The 24772-nt window shown below is 40.1% G+C and overlaps 1 protein-coding gene across 1 annotated transcript in view; it reads right to left on the bottom strand.

Annotated features, from left to right (window-relative positions):
- Positions 1–24772, bottom strand: part of CAMKMT (calmodulin-lysine N-methyltransferase) — a 352032-nt gene that overhangs the window by 5739 nt on the left and 321521 nt on the right. Inside the window, exons 8-10 of the mRNA XM_039529504.1 lie at positions 19912–19986; positions 10129–10192; positions 1572–1703 (exon numbers count right to left, since the gene is read on the bottom strand). Coding sequence (XP_039385438.1) covers positions 1572–1703; positions 10129–10192; positions 19912–19986 — 271 coding nt within the window. The remainder of the gene's footprint in view (positions 1–1571; positions 1704–10128; positions 10193–19911; positions 19987–24772) is intronic.

Genomic DNA, 24772 nt, shown 5'->3' with positions numbered 1-24772 from the left:
TTAAAAAAATGAATACACAAAATATTATTCTTGTGTCTAGCCTATGGCATGAGGTAGAGCACATATTAGAATGCACCCATGCAGTGAAATGTCCGTAGGATTTTCTTTCCTCACACCAGAAGAAAAGAAAGAGAGAGAAAATATGTTTGTATTTCATGAAAAAACAAACAAAGTCACTTCATTTGTGGGCCAAATGCTGGGTGAAGATATCAACAGCTCTTTCTCCCCTATGCCATGGCTGGAGATCTGGGTGCAGGGAGCAAAGGGAGAAAACCTATGCCCACCATGAAACAACAGGAGAAAAACTGCACCCCTTTCCAGGTGATGGCAGAAGGAAAAGTCCTAGTTGATGGCTGGGAAGGATGACACTGAGCCTGATTTTCTGATCTCATTGATGCTGATGTAAATTAGGAGTAACTCCACTGAAGTCAGCAAAGTTGCCCTGATGTAAAACAGGCTGCTGTAAGTGCGAGGAGAATCAAGTCCACTGCATCAATTTAGTTAAATTATGTGATTTTGTGTATATGCAGCTAGTCAGTTTTTACAGGAGAAGTTTATTAATGTGAAAATTACACAAAGAAAATACTTTGACTTTTTCCTGTAGAATATCATGTGCATATGTATTTCTAATACAATCTAATTCCTATGTTATGGTGCAGGGGTACGTATCTAAAACAAAGCATTTAGCGGTTTTCCCACAAGGAAATCAAGATTAAATTCTGAGAAGGCCTGTATTTTGCATGGGAAATACTTGCAAAACTGTGAGGGGTTAAAAGTAGTATCTGAGGTCAAATGGGCCCATAACAGTGGATTTCTTTAAGGTATGAAATAATGATCTAAAAAAAAGTAATAATATGATTTTGATAAACACTGCTGCATATGTACCGGAAAATAAGAGATTCCTAAAAAGTTTTCTATGAAACACCTTCCTTTCTGTGTCCTGTATTATCCTACACTTATAAATAATAAAAAAAAGAGACTGATAACAGTAGCTTTATGTAAGCAAGCTTAGAAATCACGCTCAGATAAGTGCTTTTGACCTAAATCTTGTAGTGCCTCGATCTGACATATAACCCCACAACTGTGAAATTCTGTATGAGATTTAGCAGTTTGAAGCTGCCAACTGACCCAGCCATAAAGCAACCAGAGATAAGGATTTAAGTTATGATATGATACAATTAGACATTCACCTCCTATTTATTTCAGTATTTAACCTAGTTAAAAGTTGAAAGCTTTTTATTAAAATGTATAGGCTAGTTTGCCAGATATATATAAGTGACTAACCAACAAATAAAAATAAGAAATGGATCCCATAAATTAGACTCCTCTGAATGAAAAGACTGGTTATATAAAAAAGGTAAACAGGAGATGCTTCTGTAAAACTCTTCTAGATAGGAAAAGATAAAGGATGGTTCTACCACACAAAATAATCAGATACCAAATAGCTGTTCAGAAACAGCACACCTAAGGAGTACTTTAATCAAACATTTAGGTTACCTGCCAAAAGGACCATGATCTCTTCAAAATGCAACGCGGATTAAAGTGTTATCTAACATAAGCAGAAAACTAACCTTGGAGTGGAAGTTCGAAATATGTTCATCATAATTTTCATGTCTTTGGACAGAGAAACCAGCTTTTTCAGCTAGATTGCAAAACTGGTTTAAAGTATTCCCTCTGAGTGGAGCAAATACCATTGCTTTCCCCTAGAACATTAAAAAGAGAATTTACACATTTTTAAAATTGGAAAGGAACCAGATATAACATACCCCTGACTAATCTTTTAATATATTCCTGCTGAAAAAGTAATTTTTCCCTGGGAAAAGCATTTATATAGTATTCATAAAACTAACTATTCAGAATGTGCATGATTTCTGCGATTAAAGGGCTGCAAAATAGAAGACCGCAAATAAACATTTTCATCTGAAAATGGCCAATTGCAGTAAGTTTGATCCTTTTCACACAATACCTGTTACTCTGTGTTATTTAAATAAAACACAGAAAAATCATTTATCACATACATATAGTGCAAAATCCATCAGTTTGATTTAGCAAGTCATCATATAAAGACCAGGAGTGATTTTCCTCTTTCTCTTATATCCGGGTAAATTAGGAATACCCCTTTGGAATTATAACAGTGTAAAACCAGCAGAAGTTAAAGGAGAATCAGACTCAATCTTTGTATAAAAATATGTACTTTACACCATCTGTGCACCTCAACAATTTGGCCCAATATCTGCAAATCACATTTCAAACACAGTTTACTGTTCATACAGCGAGACAAGATCGGTGAGGTAATATCTTTAATTGGACCAACTTTTGTGGGTGAAAGCAGCAAGCTTTCAAGTTCCATAGAGCTCTTTTTCAGGTCTGGGAAAGGACCTCTAGTCCCCAGGACCTTTCCCAGACCTGAAGAAGAGCTCTGTGTAAGCTCAAGAGCTTGGTCCAATTAAAAATATTACCTCACTCACCTTGTCTCTAATATCCTGAACCAACAAGACTACAATAACACTGCTAACAAAAATGTTCATGCATAGAAATGTTGAATCATTCAAGATGATCTGGCCATTTTTCATGTCTGGGCAATACAATAAGGTCCATTAACTAAATTTTTGTTCATCCTTTTGTATAAAGAGAACACAAAAGACTTTACTCTGACATGATGGATTTTAGACACTCTTCCTCCACCCCCACAGCAACACTAAATTTTAGTCCAGAGGCTATGGCACTTGCAAAAGCATCTCTTGAAATCTTGCTTGCAAAATTAATTCAAATTGGCTGAATATGAATTCTGTCACATGGAATGAAAACTGGCTGAATCACTGTAAACAAAGGTTAACATTAAACAATAATGTATTGAATTGAAGGAAGCTATTTGGTTGGGTGTCACAAGGTTCAGTGGTAGGTCCTGTTTTATTTAACATTGATACTAAGGGGAGGTTAAAAAGCATGTTAATGAAATTCATAGATGATGCTAAATTGAGAGGTGGGTGCAGTAATCACCAAGGAGACAAAGAAATAATATATGGAGATCTAGATAAGTTAGAAAAATTAGTAGGACATAACAAATTGATAATCAGCTTGAGAAATGTATGCTAGTATGTCTGGGGAAAAAGTGGTCAGAACGATTCAAGAGAATGGAAGGATCCTGGAAAGCTGTAACACTGAAAGATACGTAATGGTGAGAGTGGACATCAAATTAGATATGTTCTTGCAGTGTAATGTGGCTCATGTAACTTTGGGATGCATACACACATATTCAGAGACAACACATCATGGAAATGAAGTTTCTATCTAAATAGATAGCTAAGGTACCTATGTGGCACCTCACACTCTGTAATGTATTTATCCTCTAACACCTCATAAGGTATTCCCATTTTACAGAGGGGGGAACTGAAGCACAGAGAGCTGAGGTGACCGGCCCAAAGTCGCACATGAAGTCTGTGGCAGAGCATGGACTTGACTTCAGGTCTCCTATGGACTAGGCTAGTGCCCTAGCCACTGGACTATTCCTCCTCTCTTTCACCAACTCTAGGCAACCCTGATACTTAGGATTTAGTTCTGGGAACCACATTACCAGAAACTCAAAGGAGTTCAGAAGAGAGGGTGTAGTGGTGGTGAGGGGAATGGCTGGAGGGACTGATAAATGGTTAGCTAGGCTATGTGACAACTAAGATGAACAAGAACGATGTCTACAAATATTTAAAGGGTTTAAATACTAAGGAGGGAATTATTTAGCATAGTATGTTAAGGTATAAGTAGGAATAAGGGGATGAAATTAAGAAAAAGAATGTTTAGGTCAGATATCAAGGAAACATCCTCACAGCGAGGTCTATAAAACAGTAAATAGTCTCCCAAGTTAAGGAGTGACTGCCCCAACTCTGGAGAGACTTCAGATTAGATCTGACAGTGCACTAGAAAATGTACTGTAAGGAATAATCCTCAATCAGCAAAGAGATGGGCTAGTGGACCTAAGAAGTCTTTTAAAACTTTTTCTATTATTCCATGACTAATAATAAGGTGTAACTGGGTGCAGAGAAAGTCAGTGGAATTGCTCCGGCAAAATTTAGTTCAGAATATGAGCCCAGATTATGATGTAAAACATTAAACAAAAGGAAATGCACAATCAGAGTGAAATGTGCCAAACCTTCCTAAAGTTTTAGCACCGCATGACACTCTTCAATGTCACACGTTTAAATACTCTTCACTTCAGGGGGGTCTTCAACTGAAGATCTCCGCACCCTGCTAATGCTCCGTGTTACAGAAGACAGGGACACCCTTTGGAACTCATTATTTTCTTGAGGTCCTTCACCACTGGGGTACTGTTTGCAAAGCACTTCCTCCACTCAGGGTCTAAGCCTGCTGACCGCAGAACACACTAGCTGGAACATGGAAAGAAAGGCAGAACCTCTTGTATGGAGGATTGGCCACAGCCAGACCCCAACATACTGTTTCCCTCAGCCCACATTCCAGCAACTTTTTTGAGAATGCAATACTCACACAATAATGCTATCAGTACAGTTTAAAATTAGACTCAGCTTTCTATGAAGACACTCCCTTTCACATTCTATGTTGACTAATCCCTTTCAAATTAAATCAGAAAAAATGTATTAGAATGAACATACTAGAACTGAACACCATATTAAAAATCTATCTGAATTGGGTTGAAAAGTTGTACCACACATTACAACTTCAAAAACGTGAATGACATTTTATCTAAATCATAGTACGTTTGACTTTTCAGGCCAAAGCTTCCCCTGGTGTAAATCAGGATAGCTCAATTGATTTCAATGTGTCTATCCCAATTTACTCTAGGGGAGCATCTGGTCCTTAATTTATAAATGCTACAACAAATCATTGATTAGGATTATAACTAGAGTAATCCCTTCAAAACAGGTAGGTATTGTGGTTAATTGCTTTGTTAGACCAATAACAACTTTGTTCTTTGCTCTATTAAAAGAACACTACAATCTTGAAATCCAGGCAATTTTAAAAAATGGGTTAAAAAGTAGCTTCACATAAAATGACCTGAGCCCTCCTGCTAATTAAAAAAAATGTTTTTCTCTCTTCTATTCCTAAACAAAAACAATAATGGGAATTGACTGATCATATAGAGGGAGAAGGTAAATTGGTTAAATGCAAAGGCCCCAATTCAAAAAGTATGTTTAAAGTTAAGCACTTGCTTAAATGTTTTCCTGAATTAGGACCAAAGTGCTAGCAAATGCAAGAAGTGAAAAACTGAAAAAATTGAAAAAATATTTCCGCCTCTCTAATCTCTTTCAGTTATAATGATCTTAGGTGTTACTGTAATGCAAGTAGATAAAAACAAGACAGAAGTGTGATTTCCAAGATGACTGTCCCCGTAACTAATTACTGGTTTATATGTCACTAGTTATTAAGGTCCCAAGCCTGCCTGCTCTGTTCAGGCAGAACCTTACATTGACATAGAGTTCCACGGATTTCACTAGGGCTCCACAGGAACAGACCATTGCTGGATCAGAGCCTAAATAACTGCAATGTTATTAAGGAAATTTATAAGCAAATAAATGTTCTGACAGTGAAATTAAAAACATATTTCAATGCAAGCAAAAAAAGGGGTAAAATAAAGCTATTTATTGGCATTAAATTAAAACCTATCCATTCAAAAGAAATTTGCCAACATAAAAACGGAGAGCCTAAGGGCTAGTCTACACTGAAAACTAACAGCAGCAAAGCTGTATCTCTTGGGTGTGAAAAATCCACACCCCTGAGAGATGCAACTATGCCGACCTAACTCCTGGTGTAGACAGTTCAAGATCAGTGGAAGAATTCTTCCCTTGAGCTAGCTATCATCTTTTGGGGAGGTGGACTACAGCCATTGTAGCATTTTAAGTATAGACATATCCTAATTCTCAGTCACACTGTGGCCACTTTACACTGCTCTGGCACTGCTAAAGGGCTTTGAAGTGAGTGTAAATGTAATTTATGGCCACTTTACACTGCCAGAGTAGTGCAAAGTGGCCTTAGTGTAAAGAAGAATTATGCCCTGATTTAATTCATTTACATTCATAGGGTATGGCTACACTGGCGAGTTGCAGCGCTGGAAAGCCTCCACCAGCGCTGCAATTAGTAAGTGGCCACACCTGCAGGGCACTTCCAGCGCTGCAACTCCCTGGCTGCAGCGCTGGCCGTACACCTCACTCAGCATGGGGAATAAGGATTCCAGCGCTGGTGCTGCAGTGCTGGTCATCAAGTGTGGCCACACACCAGCGCTGTGATTGGCCTCCAGGGTATAAGGATGTATCCCAGAATGCTTTTATAAATTACTCTCTTTGTTTTGTTATGCAGCCTCTCTTTGTTTTGTTATGAACGAGCTCCGCGCGGAGCTCCGTTGCCGCTGCTGCTTATCTAAAAAACAAACAGAGCTCCTGTTTGCTGTGATCATCTGTACCTGGCTGTAAACAATCAAATGAGAGGCAGGCAGGCAGTGAATGAAACAGCGGGGAGTCGTGTTGGCTGCAGGCTGTTTGCAATTAAGAGTTAAGACTAAGGGGTCGGAAACATGTTCTGATTTTTCAAGGCAGGAAGCTAAACACACAGTGTTGGCTCCAAAAATCCCCTCTCTCTCTCCCCCCGCTCCCTGTCACACTAGACCCCACTCCACCCCCCTCTTTTGAAAAGCACGTTGCGGCCACTTGAACGCTGGGATAGCTGCCCATAATGCATCACTCCCAACAGCGCTGCAAATGCTGCAAATGTGGCCACACACCAGCGCTGGTAGCTGTGAGTGTGGCCACACACACCAGCGCTGCTCCTACACAGCTGGATGACCAGCGCTGCAAACTACCAGCGCTGCAAACCGTAAGTGTAGCCATACCCATAGTGTTTTTAGATATAACCAGGGGTCTTGAAAACGTGCAGTAAGTTGTGGTTAGTTTCTGAAGTAAAATAACATAAATTCTACAAGAGTCATGAATTCTTAACAATTCTGCAGCAATGCAGGTTCTTTGGCTTTTCAATATTGCAGCACCCATAAATCTGTAGCTTTTCTTGGTGTACCCTACTTACACCCCAGCCCTCTAAATCAGAATTTGAAAGACAACCTGTTGGTTGCAGTTTAAAGATAGTATTTAAGTACAAATAATGCCAGTTTACATTACATCCTTGACTTCCAGTGCCTGACATCCATGTTGCTAAGGAACTGGTGTCACACAGCCATTTGTGAACCATTCTATTATCAATGAGAAGTTTATTATAAAATATGTAGCATTGCTGTATGGAACACAATTTGCTGATTAAACTCCTCAGATTTGTTTCTGATTTTCCCTCTGTTACAATGTGCTACAGAATGTCCTTCTTATAACTAGAACAGGAGTACTTGTGGCACCTTAGAGACTAACAAATTTATTTGAGCATAAGCTTTCATGGGCTACAGCCCACTTCTTCGGATGCATGGAATGGAACATATATTGAGGAGATATATATACACATACAGAGAGCATGAAAAGGTGGGAGTTGTCTTACCAACTCTGAGAGGCCAATTAAGTAAGAGAAACTGAATTCCAACAGCAAGAAAATAATTTATTGTATAATTATTATGTGCCCTTGTGCCTTATCTATGGCTCTTCATTGTAGTTCTCATTTCCAAATAGACATAAGGGACTACCATCTGGATCCAAGTATGGGAAAGGATTTTTGGGAGAGTCAGCTAAACTCAGAATGGGTTATGTTAGTCTATATGTTTTATCATCTAAAAACCATGGATTTTTTAAAAAACATTCTCCTTCCCACTCCATGGAATCTGCTGGTATTTCTCGACAATATTAAAGATATCCCAGAATGCATCATTCTGTGAATGACTGATACCATGAATCTTCTAATATAAGTATTATCAAAGAATGAGGGGTCTTGGGATGTGCTTAATGAACCCGGAAGTGCCAGGGGATTTCACAAAGGGAGGGGAAAGACTTTTTCTAAAAGGTAAATTAGGATTTATTGCTTATGCTGAATTCCCCCTTCAGTCAGCTTAACAGGGATACCCATATTTTGTGCTTACCTCAATTTTTATTTTAGCTTTACTGTCCATTATTCTCCCTGAAGTCCTTTATTAAAAGTTATAGAAGGAATAATGTGATGATATATGGCTTAACATACAACATGAAACTCTTGTATCTCTAATGTGTGCTGCTGGTTCACCTTGACGCTATTAAAGACGGTTCTTATTTTCCATGTAGATGTAATTCTGACTTGCGTCTTTATCAGCTTGGCCACACATAAACTGTAAGTAAATGGTGGTTTTCTTGGTTGAAACAGACTAATTAATGTAAGGTACTTAAGAGAAAGGGTAATACTGAACTTAAAGAAAACCTATGAAATGCCATGGTAGCTTGTGCATTAGACTCATATTTTAGGGCTACAATATTAATTATTATAACCGATGAAATAATTAGTTGTTCATTTTGCTTTTCTTTACATGTAAATAGCGTTGTTTAGAATGATGACTAAATCAAGCATGTAAGCACATGCTTCTGTCCTTCCCTATTCAGCATGTGTAAAAGTCCCATTGGCTCAGTGGAATTTGAGATTTCGCATAAATGCTTTGCTGAACAGGAATGGGGTTAAGTACATGCTTAAATGCTTTGCTGAACTGGAACCAGCATGAATTAAACCTCACAACATCCCTTTGAGGTAAATAGTATTATCCCCATGTTATACATAGGAAACTGAGACACAAAGAGAGAGGTTAAGAGATACACTGTGACCAGAATCTAGGCAGGTGCACAAAACTGGGGCAGCAGGGAAAAAAGATCTCCTGCCCCTTACTTTGTACACTCCTGCAGGTACCAGACACTAAGGCTAGCAATGCTAGCTTCCCCAGAAGGGGCAGGGAGAGGACAAAGCAATGATCATCCTTCCATGCCACCAACAGATCTGGCCTCACTAGGTAGAGTGTGCTCATATTGCAGACAATCCAATGGTTTCACAGTGATCACATTCCTTCTCTGCTCCTGGACACACAGCCCCCACTGGTTTACATGCAGTACAACAATTTAGTCCTAAATTATTTGCCCTAAGTCACAGAGGAAGTCTGTGACAAAGCCAAGAATAGAACCCCAGTCATGCTTAGAAGTGAATGGGATTACTTACGTGACTAAAATTATTGACTTTCTTATGTCTTATTGGGTTTGTGTCTATATGTCTATTTTTTTAATAGAGGAAATTGTTTGTAATATGAAAAATAAGCAGAATAGAGTTTTTAAAATACAGTTTAGAAAAAGCCTTGTTCATATGCATTGGTTTTCATGTTAAAATGGGAGGCTTTCCTTATGGAAGATTAGCATGTTAAATGCAAGCAGTTAGATCCTGTTTTGAATGCCTATAGAAAGCATTCACCATATATATTTTATATTGTAGAACTGGGGCTTTTAATTCTTGAGATTAAAGTTTATTTTAAGTATATGCATATTAATTCCTCCTTTTGAGTCTAGGTCTTCCTAGTTTAGTGTAACAGCCTGACAGACTAAGCTTTTATACATACACAGCAATTTCCTCACCCACATAAATAAATGTAGAAATATGTGTAGCATTTCATACAGTGCTTCACTTTAATTTGCCCTAACATTTATAATATGTAAATACATGGCTTATTTCATGAAGAAAACAAGTTGTGTGCTATAGATATACCGGTATTTAAGGGTTTTATTCATTTAATATAAACAGAAATGAAAAGAAAAATGTTCTTTCACAATAAATATATACACAGTGGCAAAGGTTACTCTTGAAGGGATTATAAATGACAGAAGCTAACATAAAAACTTTCAATACTGTACTTTTACTTTAATATGAAGACATTGTTATCAAAGGAAAATACTCAAGAAACGCTTTGATAAAAATAATCTCATGCTATCTTTGAAGCGGTTTCATTTATTTTACTACCCACTGTGTTCCTTATCAGAAGGCCAAGTATAAGAAGTTTCCTAGTTTATGATTAGGAAAGAATCTGATAGATTAGAAGACTCAATTGAAGTTGGACATAATAAGTATTAAAGTATTACATGACATTAATCCTGCCATTCCATTACTCCCTCAATCATTGTGCACAGACTAATTATTCTGAAGCCAGTGTTCAGGAGAAAATAGAAACATACTTACACTGGGTTGGAGTAATCTCTTTATTGCATCAACAAGGCTAGCTCTGTACCGGTCCAGAAACAGGCTGACATTGAGAAGAGAACAGAATCCAGATTAAAATGGGTTTTCAATTCTAATGATACTAATGCAGATAAGTACAAGGCTAATTACATATGTTTACTCAATGCTGAAAAGGAGGAACTGAGGTCTAAATTGCCTTCCAATTCATGTACTTTTTAACAGAAAACAAACAAACAAACATAACTGCAGCTTGCAACAAATGTTATCTAAAGCTAAAGCCAAAATATTGGCATGAAAGAGTTCTTCATATGACAGGAATTCACAGGAATTCATATACACTAGTCTTTTAATAGCTCAGCTATCAGAAATCAGGATCAATATACTGTAATGCCAGGTTAGCATTTCACATGCTCTTTTGTATAGAAAGGTCTGACTACCAAGTAGAGGATTGGTTTGTTTTTAAAGTTTACTCTACATTGCATTTAGTGTCCTGCTCTTATAGGTGTTTCCCCTTTTCTTTAAAAATATTTATACTCAGTTTATTTAATTTATTTATTTATGCTACAGTAGCTTCTAGAGGCCAGGGCCTCATTGTGACAGGGACTGTTCAAATATAACAAAGAGACAGTCAGTGCAGAATTGTCATATCTCAAGACTGGAGTCCTCTATTTACCCACAGAATGGGTACAGCAAAGACAGCTTCCCCACAAGGTGCTACCAATGTGCTTCAGCACTGTTCTGGAGGGACCACCCCTAAAGCTGAGAGGTATTTCATTCTGCATGCCCATTAATTCCTTAGCGTATGTGTTGAGACAGCCAAAAAGGGTGCCAATCACTCAGACTGGGTATCTGTAGATAGCTGTGTATTTGAGATGAACTGAGACTGCAAGTGCAGTTCCCATGGCCCATGAATGGCCATCAGACGGTAATACTTTACAGTCATTACTAACCTGGCCTGCATTCATATTGGTGACCTAGATAGGAAAGGCTCCTGTCTAAAGAACTAAGTCAGACAGGTCACAGAAAATGTAATTTTTTCCTCCCAATTTCAACAATTTTTACTAATTTCAGCAACTTTACTGAAGTTCCATCCAACTCCCTGCAGGAGGAAATGGTTACAATAGACGAGTTGAAAAATTAGAGAGGGTGCAGGAAAGATAATAAAAAATGATGGCATTGTACTCAGACACCATCTATGACCCTATACTCTGCCCACAATCCCAGATTAGCTAGATATTTCTGCTAAGATTATCAATAATAACATAGTTAAGAATGTTGACATTAAAATCATCATTAGGTTTCAGAGTCAACACCCCATTGATATGAAGGGGGCAGTTCACAAAGCTTTCAGAGTCATTACTTCTGTGTCTGAAGATACAGGCAGACAGTCCTGAATCAGTTCACATATGAAGAGTTTTCTTCAAAACTCTCAGCACTAGGAACTTTGACTATAACTTCACATCTGTTATGTACCCAAAAAGTGGGTACATAAAGTGGCCTGATTTCTAGACATGCCAAGCATTCAGAAAATCAGGTTAGATTAGTATTTGGGTGCCTGACTTAGAGGAAGGATAGAGCGGAATTATGATCCAGCGGTTAGGGACCTGGGATTGAGACCTGGGTTCCATTCACTACTGTGCCCCCGCCTTTCTATGTGACCTTGGGAAAGTTACAAAGTGCACGTCTACATTGGAACAAAAGACCCACAGCCAGCTGCAGCTGGCCTGGGTCAGCTGACTCAGGCTCACAGGCTCAGACTGCAGGGCTAAAAATTGCTGTGTAGACCTTAGGGCTTGGGCTGGAGCCTGAGCTCTGGGAAACTTCCCCCACCCCCTTCCCATTGGATCCAGAGCCAGAATGTCTAAACAGAATCCAGCCCGAGCCAGAATGTCTACACAGCAATTTTACAGTCCCATGACTTACAGCTAACATGTAACACGTATATATACCAGACATCCTCGACATTTAATCATAAAATCTCACATACAAATCGAAGAAAGAACTTGTTAAAGGAACTTATTATGTGCAGATAACTACATACAGATCCCCAAGCCTTCGGGATCCTCTCATTTTTCCTAAATATGACACCACTTACTCAAGACTCTGCATCATAACCACTGCCCCTTCTGCTGGAAGGAGTTCATGAAGCATCTTTTGTTGAAGAATTTTGGGCCGTATAGATCTTGGCTGGAAAAACATTTTCCTTGTACCATCCTTCTGAAATTCCTGTTCAGGTAGCCAGGTGTTGGCTAGTATTAGTCTAGCTAGTGGTGGGCCAAAAAATGAGTTGTTTATAATTTGCAATAGCTACAATGGCTATCCTTCAGCCTCAATTAACTTCACTGGAATACTTGAACAAACACTCATTTAAATAAAAATCACTGAAGCTGCTTAGAACATCTCTACTGACTGCTGTCAGGTAGGTCACTCACTAGGTAGAGGTAGGAATAGACAGCAGGGCACATCATTCAATCAGGAGTTAACTGGATAAAAAGATAAAAAGGTGAATAAAGGGTGTATAAAAAAAAAAGCTTTAAAAAAAAAAAATTTTTTTCCAGCATGACTAAATATATAATTGATAGACTTATAAAGACTTAAGACTTGCTGAGATCTTTGACAAGAGAAAAAAAAAACATTTTTTTTTTTTTTTTTTATTTATTTTTTTTTTTTTTTTTTTTAAGTTTTAGGAAAAAATGATATTTGCTTTGTTTTTGCTAAAAAAATTCAAAAAATTTTGCACTCTGTTCTCTACTCTCTCTTCTCTCTTTTTCTTTTTTTTACACAGACCCTGGTCCTAGTTTACAGGTACCCGGTAAGTAATGTAAGTAATGGATGCAAACTGCTAAATATAACTAAACTGCAACCCCCCTGGGGGGCAGGAAGCAGGAGTGGTATATCTGTCCCTCTCTCTCACTGCTTGAGTAAGTGTTGAAAACTTAGCCCTGATGGATCTTTGCTTGGGAAAGTCAGATAGGATGGAATATCTGCACATCCCAGCCCCTTCTCTACTCCCCACCCAACCCCCCCCCTCCCCGGGATAGTTTAAAGACTCAGCTTACACTGACATTGTAACCTAGAACCCTGGCTGCCAATCTGTTACTCAGAGAGCCACCTACTCAGACCCTGGAGAAGGGATAGACTGGGAGGCCATGTTAGTGTTATGCAACATCCCAGAGAATGCTTCTACCCCCTCAGCATTAGAGCAGACTCCGAGTACCTCAAAGCCTGAAGGAGCAGTTGGAGGATCTGTGTCATGGATATGGGCTGGCACAGGATTTGAACTGGCACAGGATTTGGACCATACATAGGGATTAAGTCACACAACTTCTATATTAACACCAATAGGATTTATGTGGCTAGCTACCAGCATTACATGCTGAAACTGTGCACCTAAAAATTTTTTTTCAGGTTCGGCACCTCTCAGTGAAGCTAAGTCACCATTTCTCAAATGCGGCCACCAGAGAGTTTCCCTGCGGCCTGAGCAGTGGGGAGGGGTGGGAGGAGGAAAGCATCAGCCCCTCTCCTCCCTCCCTGTTGCTCCTTCATGTGCTGCCTCTCTGGAGACACAGGTGGGATGCAGAATGCTTAAGGAACAAGGTGAGGAGGCGAGTGGGGGGTGAGCGGCTGGCGGGGGATGCGTGAGGAAGCAAGCGGCGGGCAGGGGGGACCTGGGCAGGGGAGTAAGGAGGCGAGCGGCAAGCCAGCAGCAGGGTGAAGAGATGGGCAGGGGGAGTCTGGCTGCAAGCGGGAGAGTGAGGAGGTGAGCAGGGGTGGAGTGAGGAGGTGGGGGGTGAGGAGGCGACCGGCGAGGCGAGTGGCAGGGGGAGGCCTGGTGGGGAATAAGGAGGCAAGCAGCGAGCCAGCAGCAGGGTGAGGAGGTGGGAGGCGAGCGGGGCTGGGGTGAGGAGGCGGGAGGCAAGCAGTGAGCCAGCAGCAGGGTGATGAGGTGGGCAGTGGGGTCTGTCAGCGAGCCAGCAGCAGGGTGAGGAGGTGGGAGGCGAGTGGGGGTGGGGTGAGGAGGTGGGAGGCAAGCGACGAGCCAGCAGCAGGGTGATGAGGTGGGCAGGGGGGTCTGTCAGCGAGACAGCAGCTGGGTGAGGAGGCGGGAGGCGAGTGGGGGTGGGGTGAGGAGGCGGGAGGCGAGCAGCGAGCCAGCAGCAGGGTGACGAGGTGAGCAGGGGGGTCTGGCTGTGGGCAGGGGAGTGAGGAGGTGAGCGGTGAGCCACCCAGTGAGTGGGGCTTCTCATGGCGGGCAGGGGGGTGTCTGTGGCAGGAGAGTGAGGATTTGAGCAGCAGGTGGAGGGGTAAGAGGAGGCAAGTGGTGGGTGGGGAACTGAGGAGGGATCCAGAGGTGAGCAGCGGGTGAGGGGATGAGAAGATCAGTGACGGACACATGGGCAGCGGGTGGAGCCCCCGTTTGGGGAGGCTAGCCCCTGACTCCACCCCTTCTGACCATGCTCCTTCCCCCCAGCAGCCAGAGCCCCGAGATTCCCCCCTCCACCTCTGTGGCTGGAGCCACAAGCCTGCCGCCCTGAGCACCCAGCCCCCTTCGGCTGGAGGAGCCCCAGGCTGGCTGAACCCCAAGACCCATCCCCCTGCACACAAACACACACCTGTGCAGAGGAGCCCCAGGCTGGATGAAGCCCCAAGATCCCCCCTGCACATAAACACACACCTGCGCAGAGGAGCTCCAGGATGGCTGAAGCCCACAGTGTCCTTCCCCTTCGGCCAGAGGAGCTCCAGGCCATCCAAAGCCCTGAGCCCCTCCACCTGGGCCAGCTGCAGGCATGCCTCCTCTCCCCTCCCCAGACCCAAGCAGCCCAGATATGGTTTTCATTATTGTTTGGACTTCTATTATGTCAAAGCATTTTTAGATTTACTTCAGAATTTTTGTATAGACAACCACTTTTACCAAAAAAGCAAAAGAAAACAAAAGACAAGAATGTGCAAAGCACCTTATTTGTGTTTCTATTCTGTTAGGTCCGGTAAAGAATAGAAATAACTGTGCATTACAGTATTTTTATTACTGAGTCTGCAAAAAAAACCCCAAAACTTTACATAAATAAATTACAATGATTTAGAGGTATATATGTGCATATTACTTTATTAACTTTAGGAAAAATAAATTTTAGGAAAAAGTGTCAGTGCGGCGCACTCTGGGGCCACCAAAAAAATTGTTGCGAGAACCCCTGAGCTAAGTGGTACACTGGTCTATTGCTCTTGTTTGTCATTTCTGGACACTGCACTTCAAATTTGGTAGTCTTCTTAACCAGGCTCCTAATGGATTTTTGTCCACATAACAAAATGCCTCAGATTTCTGTAATAGGAAGTCTCCGATAGCAGAGGCCCAGGATAGGAACAGCAAATGTTTTACACGTCAGGACAGAAGTGTTTGGTCCAAGAAGTAAAGAAGCTGGAGCAGGGTTACTGGCTCTTAGCCAGTGTGGTTACTGTATTACATCTGTGTGAAATTATAGGCCACCAGTGTCAGCTCCATCTTTTCTTTTATTTTTTTAAAACAAAACTTTTTTTTTGTATGTTTTCCTTTTAAGAAAACCTACCATTAAAACAAAAGAAAAAATGCTTACACAAAAACTGTGTGGAAGTATTGGTAAGCTACAACAAAGAAAACCAGGAAGGAATTCTCAGCTAGGTTAAGGCTGATATACTTTACCCCATCTTCTTGGGTCTTAGTGCCTCTGAACAGTGGGCATATGTTTATATTTTATAGGCTATCAGGTCAACTCTCTATTCCATTTGCATATGCAGCAAAATCTAAGTACAATGGGATAGTTTACAGATGGTACTTCAGACATGATTTGCAATCATGTGCAGCACCTAATCTATAGAGTCATTTATCTTTTTGCACGGCTTCAACTGTAGAGCTGTCATACTCTGAAAAACATTTATTAGGTAAAAAAAAAAAATTCTTATTTCCACACCATCAGATTTCACTGCAGCTGAAATGCATGTACAAAGGTAATCTTAAAATGAACTATGATATGTTCCTCTAAACTCAAGGACAGAGATCTTACTGCATTCCTGTAGAAGGAATTCTTATACATCTCTATAACGTGACCTGATATAACATGAATTCGGATATAACACGGTAAAGCGGTGCTCCAGGGGGGTGGGGCTGCACACTCCGGCAGATCACAGCAAGTTCAATATAACACGGCTTCACCTATAACGCGGTAAGATTTTTTGGCTCCTGAGGACAGCGTTATATCGGGGTAGAGGTGTATTAAATACAGTATAGTGCACGCCAATATCATGGAGTCAATCAGTAACTGGAGTTCAATCCTGCATTCCCAGAGAATCACACCCCTCAGTGACTTCAGGGGGAAATTTGGCAGTGAAGGGAATGTGGATTTGGGCCCCTAGGCTTCGATCATGCAAATACTTATGCATGTGCCTAGACACAGGAATAGTCTCACTGACTTTGATGGGACTACCTATATGCTTAGTCTGAGCCTATAGTCCAATCATAACTGCTTATAACTGAAAATTGAAAGGCCAGCCATTTTTCCCTTTACCCTAACGTCAATCTCACCCTCCCCAGGTTTCTCTTTCTAATTTAATTAAAATTTAATTAAAATCTTAATCAGGAAAATAATATATCCTGTATTTTCAGTAAATCCAGAAATCTGGGGCACTCAAGAACCTAAGAAGAGTCTTCTTTGTGGCCTGTACAGAGTGGACCCATCTCTTTCTCTCTCCTCTATTCTATTCAATCTCACTTTTACAATTCCTATGCCTGCATTTATTGCACCCCAAGACATGTGCCACTGAAAGTCCTGTGGGCCTGAGAAGTCCCCTTCTCCCCCACAAGAGCCTGAGGTTAGGGACACAAGAGTAAAATACTCCAGTATACTGATGTTTTTTCAAGAGCATCTTTATCACAGATATGGCCTCTCCAATATTTTCCCTTTATTTTTATCTCAAAGGTGACATTTTGCAAGTTATTTAGGAACTGCTGAACCATGAAACTATTTTTATTGTCAAAATCCTGAATGGTTAACTAACTAGCTTTCACAGTTTGCCTCTTATTTATTTTATAATCTAGTTGGGCTACTAAATGTAGCTGTGAACTAATAGGCTGTCTGTTCAGGGAAATAACTTATTTTCCACCCCTGCACACAAGGTTTATGAATGTTTGAATGTAAATATATGAATATATGAATGATTTAAGAATATAAACAAATTGCTGCTTGTTGTAATCATGTATATTTTTACTTGAACCTCAGTGTGGGTTTGGAATGAATAGAGCTTGTTTTTATGTAAATGGGATAAAGCAGTACCACTGGTTAGCTATTCAGAGAACCAGACATAGACTTTCTCCATGTACCTAATATTTGAACTCAGATTTTTGCTTTATATTTCTCTATTCTAATCTCAGATCTTATCGACTGACACTGACCTATGTGATAGGTCTAAATGCAATCTATTCTGTCTATTTTTATCAGTGCATACTTTAGGTTTCACCTGAAGAACTCTATGGAAAGTGATTTCTTTTCCTCTGGAACGGCTGCCCCAAAACTCAGAAAACTAAAATACCTCTAGCAATTCTGAGGTGATTCTTTACTTTGGGAGAGAAAAACATGAAAATAAAAAGATGACACTGATCAATGTATTCTACATTTTTTAACTAACTCTGGCAACATATCGGATAAATTATTGGTTTCTGTTATTGAATCAATGATTTTTAAAAAGTGAGAAACATTACAGTGACTTCATGCTTATTGAAGAATGGATGTATATTTGCATTTTGGCATTAGGAGCACTAAATGTAAAGGTAATTTGTTATAAAAATCTGTGTTTTAAATGAACCCTCATGTAGCTATTTATTAAAAATCTATAAATATTTATGCACTTACCTGCATCTTAAATGCTTCAAAATGAATGTACAAAACCCAGAAATTGAAAATGCATTAGGTATTTTATCTGTCATGTACGAACCTTTGTTTCCTAATGAAAATACACTATTTCCAAACAGGCTGGGTAGAGTATTAGGCAAGAATATTAATGAAAAAATGACTTAAGTCTGGCTCCCTCTGCTATTCTCCCCAGTACAAATAGGATGACATGGTGTGAGTATCAAGAATACAAGAGATGGCACAGCCAGGTTGTTTTGATATTTGTGTGAAGAACAAATTTAACTCTAAATCTCTTGGCAAGACCTTGCTTCACCCACATAATCTGGAGAACATCCATATGCGAGCCTTGTCTAAGCCTCCGAGAAGACTACTGCCCTCCTGCTCATGTCCGCCAGCACTCTGATCTGACTTTCATACTTAATCTGATCTAATCCTGCCCAGCATTAACTTCATCTGTGCAATGAAACCTGGAGTATCCATTCTAATATTTGGTGAGGAAGGCATTTACTAAATTACTTGCTGAAATCATATGGTGTTGTTTAGCTCCTTATTTTAATCAGATGATGCATCTCTGAGGCATATTATCAGCGATTAGTTAGAAACCCATCTCTGTCCTTTTTGGGAACAAAGAACTTTTATGAAATTAAATGCTAAGGGAAAGGAAGCACTGTTGCATTCAGTAGGTAGGTAGCCGTAAAGGACGAAAGATGAATAAATACTCTTTACCCCTTATTAAAGAAAATCAATATTTTTTCTGAAAAAAAAAAGTCTTTTTCTTAAAAAACAAAAGCAACCTCCTCCCCCACCAAACACAGTGAAAATGTTTCTGAGAAGCCAATTTAAAAGTGCATTGTTTAGAAAGACAATAAACAGTTTCTCCCATCCCTCCACCCCTTTTCCTTTTAATTATTTGTTAGTAAGAATCAGAATACTGCTGAATTCAACTATGCTGTGAAGTCATTATGTTCAGAATTTGGACTCATACAATAATGATATGCCTCAGAATAGAAACATTTTTATTCTGTTACAGCAATCTAAAGAATCAAAACCAAACATGAATTATGTAAGGAAAGATTTATTTTAAAATTATCTTCCCACTTTTTAACTGAAACTTGCACCTACATTTTCTAGCTTTCTTCATTTATAATTAAGAATGCACTGTTTTGAAAGTGGGCATGCAGTCACTCAGAGAACAGGATGATTCTGCCCCGTCAATATCAAAAATTGGTCTGTGTCCACAGCCAAATCTATTGATATATTTAAATAGAATCCATATTATATTTTAACATAAAGCCACTCAGTCACAAATTAAGTATTGTGCTCTAATTTTTACTAAGCATTCTTTTATTATTAACAATATTTACCTGTGTAATAATGTGACCACCATTTTCAGTTTATGCTTATCAATACTGTTGTTGAATTGATTTAAGAAACAGAATGTGATGTAAAAAGATTTTGAAAATCTTTTTCCTCTGCAAAGATTTTCTGGGGAGCAAAATATTCATCCCCTTATATCAATAGTCAGATCTTTCCTAAGAAGTAAGCTAATTGAGCTGTTTGTGTTGATAAACTCCCTTTTCTCCAGACTGTTCCTCACTGAGCCATAATTATTTGCAATTTGCCTAAGTCGTCCATTTACTGATACGTCAAGCATGAAACAGAGGCAATTCCAGAAAATGGAAATGCTTCTCAAAATCAATCTTTGGGAAATAATGTGGTAGAAGTTACTGTGTGATAGAAGACTACCTTATAACTGTCACATGGAGATGAATATTAATTTGTTGAGGTTAAGGTGGCTTTGTGCTTCATTTGTTGACTTTGCTTAGCCATCAGCAAGCAGCACAGTACAATTACTCCAGCAAAGCTATTTTTTCTAACATGAGTTTTATGATTTTTATGTACTTACCAGTCAGCACACATAACAATGTCAAAATGTCCTTCCAGTTGAGAGACATCTGTCTCATTATCCCATCGTAAAACGCTAGAGGAAAAAAAAGATTAAAAAAATTAGACTTACATTTTTTCATCTTTGGATTTTTTTAAAGCATTAACATTATTGTTATGTGGCATAAAATTGTTTTAAAAATATATATACACATTTTAAAAGAAAGATACAAAAATACTGAAACATGCTTGACTATTATGCATCTTCTTTAGTTCTGAAATCTTGAAGCTGAAGAACTATATCTTTATTCAAACATAAAGACAGTCTCTACAGCTTCTCATTACTGGATCACCAAAAAATAGTATATTCTGAACCAGAGCCACTGGAATGGCTCCAAATGTTTTGGCCCTTAACACCTGTGTATCATATAGTTAAATCAAAGCATTGTTGATCTGACTGCAATACAAAATTGAAAAATAAATGGTAGCGAATTCAAGGATCTCTGTTGTGTCTGGCAGACAAGTCTCATTGATGAAGTGAGCATTCTCCTGGGCTTGAGGGAGAAGGGAGGGGGTGAAAGAATGCCAAGCTTAACTTCAGTGCCAGCTATGTTGCCTTAGGCAAGTTTAAAAACACACCAGTACAGACTCAGTCAACATCTATTCTCTCATAGGTGATAAGTTATTTAATTCTAAGATATTTAATAATAGCCAAAAATGCACATATGTTGAAAGTTCTGTTTTGTTTATGAAGGCGGCTGTATTGTGTGGCTGTCATGAAGAATTTTAGCACTTTGCTCCCAATTAAAATCTGTAATTAGCATTGGAATTTGTGAAACATTTATAACATTACCCTATGCAAAGATTCAAAGCTCTCTCTCTCTCGCTTTTAAACAGAATCTGTTCCCCTTTTTTTCATTTTCTGGTTATTCATAAAAGAAAGGAGATAAACATTTATGGGGAAAACACCTGGGTTGGGGGGTGAAGGGTCTATTCTGATTATGTCAGTTTGTGTATCCTTATCTCTATTTTGTGTGGGTCTTGACCAAACAGACCCCTCAGTTTTCCATCAGCTCTATCCTGCTTCTGGTCAAAAGCCATTTCCATTCACACACTATTCTTGATATTTAACTGAGGATCAATTACAGGCCTGCTGATGGGGGGGGGCGGAAAGGGGTGAAGGCAAAGGGGGTAATTGCCCCAGGGCCTGGGCGATTTAAAAGGGGCCCCTGGCTGCCGACGACAGTGCAGCGGGGCTAAGGCAGTCTTCCTGCCTGCCCTTGCTCCATGCTGTTTCCTGAAGCGGCTGGCATGACCCTCGGCCTGTGGTCCCTGGGGAGGGGGACTTCACGTGCTGCCCCCACCCTGAGCACCAACTCTGCAGCTCCCATTGGCTGGGAACTGTGGCCAATGTGAGTTGTGAGGGCGATGCCTGCGGGCAGCGGTGCATGGAGACCCTCTGGGCTCCCCGCCTAGGAGCCGCTGCCTGAGAGGTGTGCCAGTCACTTTCGGGAGCTGTCCGAGGTAAGCGCCGACTCCCTGACCCCCCCCATCCCAACTCCCTGCCCCAGCCTAGAGCCCAAACCCCGCACCCAAACTACCTCCCAGAGCCCGACCAGCTCCACACCCAAACTCCCTCCCAGAGCCCACACCCTCTCCCGCACCCAAACTCCCTCCCAGAGCCCACACCCCCTCCCACACCCAAACTCCCTCCAAGAGCCCGACCCCCTCCTATGTGGGTATCAATGTAACAGATCAGAACTCATTAGCTCATTTATCCTCCTGGCACTTATTGTACCAATCCAAGGGGGGAAAGGAGTTGGTTAATTTATTATTTCTCCCTCAAATTGAACGTAGTGCACATTTTACAGACCAAGGTGGCTTTGCAAACTGGCACTTTGAGTACTCAGCAGACAGCCAGTAGTGAAAAGTGACAAAGGAGAGTTCTCACTCTCAGCTGCTGGCTGCCTGCTGGCTACCAGCGGCTTTTTCAACCCTGTTTCCGTGGAAACTTAGGTTAGAATGGAGAAAAATAAGGTAAAGGTAAGTTTTGTGGGTTTTTTAGCTCTCACTTTAATTTTGAGACTCCTGAAACAGAACAGGAAATTGTTAGATGAATGCTGAGTCTTAAAGGCCATGTTTAGTTCTAATTGCCACCAAAAGAGAGATCAGATCAGAGCAAATAAAGGTTTGGAATTTTTTTAACCCTCACACTTTGTGCCTCATACAAACGGTGCTAAAAAAGGCACAGATGCCTTCCCCTGAGAATGGCTCTCCCATGTTACTGCCTGTTGAGCACTCAGAATGCAAAAGTCTGATCTAGCCCTAAGAAGAATTTTAGGGACAAATTATCAAAGGTTGGCACCTGCAAAATTTTCACATCCACCTACTGCAAGCACAGACAGACATTTGCATGGTTAAATGGCAGCTCAGAAACTCTGGTGCTGAACAAATAATTAGCTGGAGAAGTTCCCGTTGGCATGATCAAGTGAGATATTTCCAGGCTCAAGATTTCCAAGTTCATCTTAGGCACTAACCTTCTAACGGGCAAGGGAACATCTTTATCAATGATTCTTCACCGCTGTGCCAGAGCTGAGGGAACTGGAGGCAGGCTAAAGGAAGGCGCCATTGTTTCTGCACTTAAGGAATACAAGTGACTAGGAAACGGTCATAGAAACTACAAAGGGGCAGCACCTTTTTTAGCTCTCACTTTGAACATACCAGAGTAAATGAACTTTTTAAAAAAGTGTCCTTATCTTAAAAGTACCGCCATGTTAAATACTGTGCTATAAAGAAGCTTTTAAAGCTGTGAGAGTCAACCATATTGACTGCACTCTTCAGAAGATGGAAGTCGCCGAACATTTTTGAAATTTTAAAATGTGTTCAGTATAAATAATCTTTTTGTGCAAATTTACAGCTCTGAAATGCTTTATTTTAGTGTGTAAAAAGAATGGTTTTTAGTCACCAATTATTGGAGATGGTCCCAAGTCACAATATTTGGATCTGTATTTGGGCACCCAAAAGTTTGGAATTACATCTAGAGTATTTGTTTGGCTTCATTTCTACACATTACCCTCTGCGGTACTGTTCTTCCAAGTATCTGACAGCCATAGTCCTCTCTCTACCCTCTTCAAAGTAGCCATCTTGGATGAGAAGAGAGCACAGGAGGAAGGAGTTCCCAGGAGAGACTCTGAAACTTTAAAATGTTTGCTTACACTGTGTTTATTATTCCAGTAAAAACAAAGCTTTGGAAGCTACACAAAGCTCTATAGACCTTGTGAGGGGAAACTCTATAGACCTTGTGAGGGGCAAGAGCTGAATATTTTGTAAGATTAGGAAAGCACATTTTCCATGAGGTTCTTTTTGAGTAAGCCATATCCAAATAGACTTTTTCACTAAAAATAAAACCTTTACAGCTCAAGGCAGGAGAAGGGAAATCCTTTCTAATGTAACTAAGTCAGGTGACTACAAACAGGCACCACTTAAAGAAATCAGGTTTAGATTCCTACAATTAAAATTAATTAATTAAGCTTCGGTGAAAACATATCTGAACCCTATTTTAAAAAGTGGGGTGGATTTTTCTGTTTTGTTTTGGTTTTGTATAGATCACTATATAACAAAAATATTTTAAATTTTTTTTTCTTTTTTTTTAAAAATGTGTGTGTGGGGGAGGGGTTGGAAGGTCTGTGGGTTGTTTGGTTCATATCCAGACCAAGCTGAAGGTAGCTGAAAGTAGTTACCATCTGATGGCTCCGCTATGGTCTATATCAAATGAGCTTGACCAGTTCCCAGAGCAAAAGTAGCCACATCACAAACCCATTACTGTAATTAGCAACCTTGATGACAGTCCCAGCAAAGAGGGCAAGAACTGAATGAGCCATGTAGAATGAACTATTCTCTCACCCACAAATATGGCTTTTTCCAGGTCAGGAATGAAGCATAGTAAAACAGTATGAAGAAATGCACGCTGCTATTTCAATCTCCTTTGCTGTCAATCCACCACCACTCAAAAGCAATAGATTCACACACAAAAATTAAAAGAATCAAACCATGCTTTCTTTAAACACCACCAAAGCCCATGAAAATGTTTCCTTCTATTTCAAAGAGGCAAATCAAAGATGGCAAATGCAGCAAGGACAGGTATAGTAGACAAAGATCCATCTTCTCCACATAGTTTCATTTCTTGGAGAATAAGCTACAAATATCAACATTTTCCACCACAACTGTACAGCACTACAAGCTGTATTCACAGTACACATTAAGGTGACATGTTTTCGCAGATTTTGGGTGTGTTTGAGTTATCTCATTTCTGTGACTCAGTGGTTGTCTCCTTAATGTGTCCCCACAGGTAATTTTCACTGACAGAACAAGACAAGCACACTCATCAGAAAAGTTATGTATGTCTCCAAGTTCCCCTGAGCGGTTCTGGCAAAGGCTGATGCAGGTTCTGGTAGACATAAAGTTAGTGCTGTCGTAGTCTCACAGAGAAAGTGAGACCACGAAATCAGACAGGAACAACAATGGTGCAAGAGATGCAAATGATGTGGGTGACTTGCTTAAAATAAAAAACAAAATCTTGTTTCATGTGGCATCTGAGCAACAATATTTGGGGTTCCCCACTTCCTTTAGTGAGTTAATTTAGGTTTTAGTTTATGAAAACTATTAGCTTTCGTGTGTGCAGGTACGTGTAAAAGATTGTGTAAGGCAGTGTGGGTGACTGCATGGAAGTGCAAACAAGCATGTTCCTAGTCATTAACACATTATCATGTGGGAAGGCCAGCTTGTTTCCCATCAGGGTTCAGTCCATACTCCTCAGTTCTGCATAAATAAGCCATGAGGCTGGATAGCAATTTGGGTTTTCCCTGCTAAAAGTTGTTATTTTA

The sequence above is a fragment of the Mauremys reevesii genome, linkage group 3 (assembly GCF_016161935.1).
Source record: "Mauremys reevesii isolate NIE-2019 linkage group 3, ASM1616193v1, whole genome shotgun sequence".
In the NCBI taxonomy this organism is placed as follows: domain Eukaryota; kingdom Metazoa; phylum Chordata; order Testudines; family Geoemydidae; genus Mauremys; species Mauremys reevesii.
This window is presented reverse-complemented; position numbering and strand designations above follow the sequence as displayed.